The 8,665-nt window shown below is 39.2% G+C and overlaps 1 protein-coding gene across 1 annotated transcript; it reads right to left on the reverse strand.

The window, feature by feature from the left end:
* Positions 1-1,382: 1,382 nt before the first annotated feature.
* LOC119519096 (rho GTPase-activating protein 5-like) lies at positions 1,383-2,282 on the reverse strand. The gene has a single exon (XM_037816535.1). It carries the CDS (start codon positions 2,220-2,222, stop codon positions 1,497-1,499), a length of 726 nt encoding a protein of 241 aa, XP_037672463.1. The 5' UTR covers positions 2,223-2,282; the 3' UTR covers positions 1,383-1,496.
* Between the last annotated feature and the right edge of the window lie 6,383 nt (positions 2,283-8,665).

Consider the following 8,665-nt stretch of genomic DNA (forward strand, 5'->3'; position numbering starts at 1 on the left):
TCCAGTTGGTTCAATGGGCATGTCACACAATTTTAGGGAATGAAGCAGCAGGATGGGGGCTACAGTCTCATGGATGCTTGCCACAGCTGAGGGAAAAAACAAAGGTTGAGTTCACTGGAAGATCTTCTCATTATTTGGAATAAGATGGTCTCCAAAGCATATCTAATCCCTCCCTCTTTTTAGAAGCTCTAAATATGCTAGCTCTACTTAATAAAATAAATGGGCTTATTGCTATTTTAAAATTAATTAATAAATACTTTTACAATTCCCCAGTTTCATTCATCACCACAGTCACTTTTTGAACATTTTCATTACCACATACAAAAAAGAATAAGAATAAAAGTTAAAGTAAAAAAGAACACCCAAAACATCCCATACCCCCATCCCTCCTTATTATTCATTTACTTTTTTTTTTTTTTTGTCAGTACCCAAAGTATTTTTATTGCTACACTAGCAATGGATTTTTGGATATGTTTTTAAGGGCCACATAAAAATAGATTCAAGGAACAGATTAAACTGAAGTCCCAGATTAAAATGTTTGGTTTGAAGAATTTTCTACAACAAATTTCATGTTTATGTATGAAAGTTATATAACTTTATATGAAAATGCCATGAACTATTTTTCTACACTATACTAAATGTATTCCCCAAGAGGGAAAAAATTAAAATATCTAAAATATATTAAATTAAGATTACAAGACCATCAAAGATCTTTTGAACATGCATCTGTTTACAGAACTGACAGTATACAAAATGTCCACTTCATTATGGATCATGAAGAAATAAACTGGTGACAACTATCTTTTGCACAACATTATCAACTCACTTTTGCCCCAAGCATGTCCTTGGTTTGTATGTGTATACAAGAAATATGTTCATTTACCTCTCATCAAATCATCCACAGGTTTATTTGGAAGTAAAGATGAAGATGTAGAAATGTGAAATATGTTAAGTGGATTTTTTTTCTTTCTTTTAAACAACATCCCAGGCATGGCTGAAATAGCCTGAAATTATAGAATACTTAACTGGGCTTTTTGTTATCTACACAGACTGCTAGGATGTAAAATAAGTTGCCCCAATTAGCACATTAAATAACAAAACCAGCCATAAAGCAGGCTGAAAAGCATTAAATGTTTCATATATGTGAGTTTTTAAATTATTTAGTTTCTATAGAAAAATTTTATTCACAATATAATGTGGCAGAAATTGCCACAGGAATGATATAGTAATTGCAATAAGGTTGCATGCAGCAGCAGCTTTGTTTTTTATAGCTATTTTTGTTTATAAAAATTAAATCTCTCCAGTCATGCTTATCACATGGTCTTAGATCTGTAATGTAAATGAATAAGGAGTACCATATAGTTCAAGGAGATGATGTCTCATCATTTTGAGTTGAATTATCTGTAAGAAACATGAAGTATACTACTGAACCCTGAAACATGCATGTTTAGATTTGCTTTTTGTCCAATTTCAGGCTGTCTGCAATCACTTCCTACTTATATAATACCAAGAGGATCGGTCTGTAATTGTGGTTGTATCAGCTGAGGTTGCAATGGTGGTGGTAACTGAAGCAGTACCATTGGCTCCACCAAATGTCCTGGGTTTGAAGGTGGGGGAGGAGCCACAGTGTTCACAGTTTCTACAATTTCTCCATTGTAAAAGAAAAACTGATACTGTTGAATGAATGTTTCAACAACAGATTGATGGATCTTAGTGGTAGACAGAAACTCGTGATTTTCAAAATCAGGTCTCATCAAGGTTGGCCAAAAACAGATGGATAAGTTGTCTGCTGTCATTAAGCTGGTTTTAGTTTGCTGACTAACCCTGTTTAGATGTGTAGTTACATAGCTGAATGCGTCATAGTTTACAGGATGGAATTTCTTAACAATTTCTTTCAATGCATGAAGATGTTCTGTTTTATCTGGGGTTTTTGCTGCTTCCAATAGCTGTGGATGAAGAGAATAGGGAATTAAAGGCTCTGGCAGATCTGCAAAGAAAGCTTTAAGAGCTCCAGCTACAGCATTTACTGTTACTTCCATTGATACTAGATTGATATTATGATCTTGATCAAACTGCTTTTGAATGTTGTCTTGATCAGTTTTATTTCCACTAACACGGTAGAGTCCTTCAGTACATAACCCTGTATCTTCAATAAATTCCACACATTTTTCAACAAATAGTGGTATGGGCTTCTCAGCTGTAACCAGATCTTGGAGGGGCATCCCAAAGTAATTGCTTTCCCAATTTCTACGTGTTGGTGGATTGAAGTTCTTAGTTTTCTTTTTCTGAGATTTTATGCTGTGTTCTCGGGCATTCCTCCCAATTCAGGTTGGTGTATGATGAGTGGATGGTCTCGTTTGTCCCCCCGCAGTTATTCTGGATTGTTTACTAGTAGTTTCTGTTTTTTTGTAGTTGTTCCAGGGGGACTACTTAGCTTCCACTCCTCTCTATGCTGCCATCTTGCCCCGCCTCCCCTCATTTACTTTTTATCCTCATTTTTCTACTCATCTGTCAATACACTGTATAAAGGGAGTATGAGCCACAAGGTTTTCACTACCACACGGTCACATAGTGTAAGCTATGTAATTATACAATCATCTTCAAGAACCAAGGATACTGGGTTGTAGTCCAGTAGTTTCAGATATTTCCTTCTAGCTATTCCAATGCACTAAAAACTAAAAAGCAATATCTATAAAATGCATAAGTATAACCTCCAGAATGACCTCTTGACTCCATTTGAAATCTCTCAGCCACTGAAACTTTATTTTGTTTCATTTCTCTTCCCCCTTTTGGTCCAAGAAGTCTTTCTGAATCCCATGATGCTGGGTCCATGCTCATCCCCAGGAGTCATGTCCCACATTGCCAGGGAGATTTACACCCCTGCGAGTCATGTCCCACATGGGGGGAGGGCAGTGAGTTTGCCTGCAGAGTTGGCTTAGTGAGAGAGGCCACATCTGAGGTTCTCTGGGGGTAACTCTTAGGCACACTTTTAAGTAGGCTTAGTCTCTCCTTTGCAGTAACAAGCTTCATAAGGGCAAGCCCCAAGACAGAGGGCTCGGCCTTCTAAATTGGTAGTCCCCAATGCTTGTGAGAATATCAGTAATTCCCCAGAAAGTTTAATATTTTCACAGTTTCCCCTAGACCCTCAAGGAAGCATTGCAAATACCTTTTTATTCTCTGCCCATATTACTCTGGGGTGTATCGGGGCTTCACACTAACCTGTACAAACCAACCAGATTTCACTCCCTGTTCAAAGTTCCATGTAATCACAGTGTTTCAATGAACTGCCCATACAAGTTAAATTATGTTATACATTACCAAAAATATAGGTTTTGCACCTAATAAACATTTCTTCCTTTGGTCTCACACAGAAGTTGAAGTTTTAAAACATTGTCAGTATTGTCCTTTACCCTTTAGTCTGATTTACCTTAGTCCTAACCAAGTCCATTTAGTTCATATCTCTATGTCACAATTTTTAATGTCCCCATAAATTTCCAGAATTTTTCCTAAAGAGCAGCACCAACCCCTGTGGAACACCCCTGCTCCCAGTGCAGGGGATTTTTGTGGATGACCGATTGTGTGTCTCAAGGGGTACATTGCGTATTTGGCAGCCGAGAAAGGGTGGTGTTGGGAAGGACCCTGTCGAGGGTTGCAAGTCTGATGCGTGGTCCCTGTTCAAGGGGAGCTGGCTATCTGCTGAGCAGGTAAGACTTACACAGAGGAATCTGTTAGGAGCATTGAAAATGGTCGTTATATATATAAATAGAAGGCTTTGTTTGATTTTTAATAATACACAATAATACAGGAAGACCCTTTTAACACTTTTAACAGGAGAGGAATTCAATTAAACTCTATTGGGTTTTATGAGTTTTCCCTTGTTAACTGAGTTTCTAAAATTTCTGACAAAGGCTTTTCTACATAGAAAGGGATACTTAAAGTTCCTTGTTTCCCATGATAGTCAATTTAATAAAGTTGCAAGTTTTAAAAAAATAGCTTCTTCTTAAGCATTTAAGCTCAATGTACCAATCTATTTATTTTATTCATAAATCTAGTAATTTTGTGTAAAAATAGCATCACTTTCATTTGTCCTTTATTTAAAGTTCAATTACATTTAACAGAAAATATTTACTTAGCCAATTAACCCCATTTAGCCATCATGATTAATTACCCCCCTTAGACATTTAAAATTATAATCCTTAATTGAGTATTTTTTATCCTCTCAAGCATGTCAGACATCCAACAAGGCAGCCTTACTGATAAGACAAACAGAAAACATTCTTTAGCATGGAAACTCTAATCACTAACCTAATAAGCCTCAAAAGACCTAAGTACATTTCAATCTTTTAGACAGTCAAACACTATTTACAAAAATCCAACACATTTTCATGCATCATTAAAGTACAATAAGTTTAATAATAATTAAACATTTCAAATTAAAATCACAAATCTAAAATATTAGGTTTTCTTAAAGGTTCCAAACACCTTAAATAATCTTTACATACAATTTTTCATCATGATTATAAAACTTATTCTTAAACATTGCATGAAAGTGTTTATCCCATGGGTTTAATTTACTTTATCATCTCTGTACTTTATAAACTTTCCAGGGTTGCAAAGTTACTTCCTGAAGTATAAGGAGCAGATGTGCTGTGTCAGGCCAGCTGAGTGGCTTGGTTTGACAGAGAGGTTACAGATTTAATTTCAAAGCCAGAGCCCACAACTCAGTCTGGGCTGTGCTTCCAGGCTGGGGCTTTCTAAGACTCAGGTTATCTCCCTAACCCTTTCTTAAGCTCATGAGAAGTTTTCTATGACTTGGTATCATACATCATAAGAAGTCATTCCCCTAAGTCACATTTTTAAATATTTACTGTAGCAACTTTCACAACTCTTTATTGCCTGATAGGATTCTATGCTCTTAATATTTTATTTCCTTACCTGTCTCGCTGATGTAATTTTTATAATTTATTGGCATACCTCTTTGTGCCTCACTTGAATCCTGTATGAACTAGCATAGATCCTGAAGCAATTGTTTCAATTCATTCATTCAACTAACGTGTATTGAGCACTTTCTGTGTGCCAGGCACTGGAAATACAGCAAAGAACACAACAGAAGGAAAAAAAAATCCCTGCCCTCATGGAATTTCTTTTTTAGTATTGGGCTACCACTTTGAGTCAGGGACTATGTCATTGTAAACTCTATTGCAAACTTCTGAGGGTTTGCTGGGAACCCAGGGTTATTTTAAATGCTCAGCATATGTATTACCTGGTGGTGATACTAGCTCCATTTTATAGACAAGGAAATGGGCACACCAATTTTCAGTCATTTGCCTAAATCACATAATTTGTAAATAACAGGGCCTGGATTCTAACATATTTAGCATATTTCTGACATATTAAAACACAATGTTACACTGTCTCCCAGAGTAGAATAGAGTAAAATAAATGTTTGCCACCCCCCACCAAAAAAAAAAAAAAAAAATCCCTAGGAAGTTCTGCAGCCATAGCCAGCTGGTCAACTTGGTGTGTACTGACAAATCATCCATTCATCTCCTGCCTCACACCCCACCCCCATGTCTTTCTTCTGCTTTGGCTGATTGGAATGTCTACTGCTGTTTTATTTGTATAGTATTCTTAATTTAACTAACAGTAAACACCAGGTGTCTGGAGCCAGAGGCTGTCAGGAAGCTGTTGCCCCAAATTTGCTAGCAGAATAATGGGATTAGATTAATCCAAAAGGGAAAAAAATATGTGATATCTAAATTCATCTCCACCTACCCCTTCGGTGGCCAATCAGACGTAGCCCAAAGCCAACAGGTGCCTTGGTGGGAAAGCCACGCGGCCTGTATATTTTTGCATCAGGATTGCCTGGAAAATTAGACAGATGCAGCTTCAATTGGATTCTCTGCCCCTAGAGGACACGACAAGGTCACTGAATTAAATGATGAATAAAGCCAAGTGGAGGGGTACTGGCTCCCAGAGCCCACATCTCTTCTGTCCTGTGGAGTGAAAGATCTCAAATTTCTTCTCAGAGGATGGACTAGCAGGATCCTGCTGGCCTGCAGGGCAATGATAATGACCTCTAAAATCCCCCAGAAGTTGGGCACTTTGAGCCAGACTGGCGAAGGCTTTCTACAGATACTGTCTCTTTTAAACCCCACAATGACTCAATGAGGTTGGTAATTTTATAGATGAGGGAGCTGAGACTCAAAGCAGGAATCTCTCTCCCCCCTCATACTTCTGTTAAAGCATGCATTATGCTGTACTGTAATAATTTTTTTCTTGATACAAAGTGGCACTTTGATGGTGACATGACTCTGCTGCTTAAAAACCTCAACAAGCAGAAGTTGGAAAACCTGCCATTTCAGAGCTGTAAGCAGTTTCCAGTCTTCTGTGAGGCAGAAGTTTGACTTCTCCTTTGGAGAAGACTGAACCTTTGTTTTGGCAGAGTCTCCATGATGTACCTTTTAGATGCAAGACCAACTAGGATGTAAGTCAGGTACCCATCCTTGCATGTTAGGAAGATACCATTTATAGATGCTTTGGACTGCAAAGCTAATGCCCTGGTTAGTGATGTAAACTGTTGTGCATTGTTGCAGCTGAACTATATCTTAGTTCTTGCTTTGTTGGGAATGGGACGGGTAGAGATGCTTCTTGCCTGTGTTTGAATTGAGCTGTCACTCCCACTGAAGTGCTGCCTGCTCTTAGTGGGTCTGGACCAAGCCCATACTGGTCTGGGAAATGGAGAGCACAGAAGAGAAACTGGAGTGGCAGGATTCCTGGGACTTGGACATGTGACAGAAAATCCCCATGGCACTTCAGCTTCCTGGGGCAAAGCATGCCTAATGCCAGAGAGAGGGCTTTCTTCCTTCCTCCACCTACAACCCAACACTGCTCTGGGACCTCAGACAGTGGCTGCTTGGGGGCATCAGGAGACAGCACCCTTCTGCAGCAATGACAGTTTCATGAAGAGCCTTCATTGGCGCCACGGAAGTTCTCCCTCTTCAGACAGTTTCCAGAGCACTGGGCACCAGCCAGGGTGAGCCAGAATAGACAAAACAGGATTCAAGAGCCCTTTGGGAACTCCCTGAGATTACTTAAACAGCAGTGTGAATATTCATGAGGCTCTTTAAAAAAAAAAGCAAAACTCTACTTCTTGAACATCATTAAACAAAACCACAGCAAAAAATGTCAGTGACCTTTTCATGTTTTCTTAGTATTGCTTTAAAACTTAAGTGTAATTCTGTCTCAATATCCTGAAATGATTTTTGATAAGGAGATAAGGACAAATATGCTGGTGGGAGTTCAAGCCCTCATGATTTGGGCATTAAAATAGCATGACTGCTTTTTATACTCATGTGCTGGTGAATGCGAACCTAGCAGTTACTCAGGCTTGTCATCCCCTGTGCGAGTTAATACTAGATTCAGGTACACGTGACAGAAAAATCTCAAAATACCGGGGGCTTAGACAATGTGGAGACTGTTGCAGTAACGGCTCCCAAAGAATCACATCTCCCTGTAACTATGCTTGTGGGTAGTCTCCTGCCACGGCTTTGAGCTTGGCCATGTGGCCTAATTAGACCAAAGGGACATTAGCAGTTGTGACACAAGCAGAGACTTGAAAAGGCCATACATATTGGGGCTTGCCTTCTCTTCTCTTTTTTGTAACCCTTAAACTTCCACATGGAGTGTTTTAGGCTGGCCTACTAGAGGGTAAGAGCCGATGGAGCAAAAATGAGCTATCCCAGTTCAGGTGCCCTGGACCAACCAGCTTGCCAATCGCCAGACATGTAAAGCCATCCTAAGCCATCCAGCTCCAGCCAATCCTCCAGTTGACTGTAAAGACAAGTCAAGCTGCCCAGCTGAGCCATAAGGTCATGAATTAAACAAGATGATTATTGTTTTAAACCACTAATTTGAAGTATTTTGCTGTGGAACAAAATCTAATGCTTTCTCAAAATTTGGAAATTTGTCTTTTCTCCTATAAATGAAAAATATGAAGCCCAAGGATGATATGGCACTCCATCTTTTCAGGGACTAAGGCTTATTTCATCTTATTGTTCTTCCACCCTCTCTAGATAGCTTCTACTTCATGGTCTGAGATGGCTGCCCAAGCTCCAGCCATTGCAGTTTGATTTCTAGCCAGCAGGAAGGGTGGGAGGCAGAGAATAGGGGTATGCCTCTTCTCTTTTACAAACACAGCCCAGAAGTTTCACATACCACTTCTGCTTACATTCCATTGACCAGAACTTAGTCAGGTGGCTATAGCCAGACATAAGAGAGACTGGGAAATGTAGTCTTACTTCTGCAAACCATGAGCCCAGCTAAAAATCAAGGTGTTTTGTTTTTTTTTTTTAAATAAAGAAGGGGAAACAGAATTTGGGGGCAAATGAGAAGCCTCTGCCTAACTTCCCTGTGCTGTGAAATTCTGCAGCACAGGGTCTTACTCATCTTTGAATCTCCAGCACTTAACAGTATTTGATAATGTGGGTGGACTGTTACTGAGTGAATAAAAAGCTGTCTATTCCCCAGATCACTGAAGAGACACACACAAGTTTAGAAATTCTACTCCACCTCCAGCAAATGGCTGGTATTGTCCTACAGTGGTTTGAAGCTGTATGTACCCCAGAAAAACATGTTCTTAAGCCATTCCTGTGGGTATAAACCC

The sequence above is a fragment of the Choloepus didactylus genome, chromosome 2 (genome assembly GCF_015220235.1).
Source record: "Choloepus didactylus isolate mChoDid1 chromosome 2, mChoDid1.pri, whole genome shotgun sequence".
Lineage (NCBI taxonomy): Eukaryota > Metazoa > Chordata > Mammalia > Pilosa > Megalonychidae > Choloepus > Choloepus didactylus.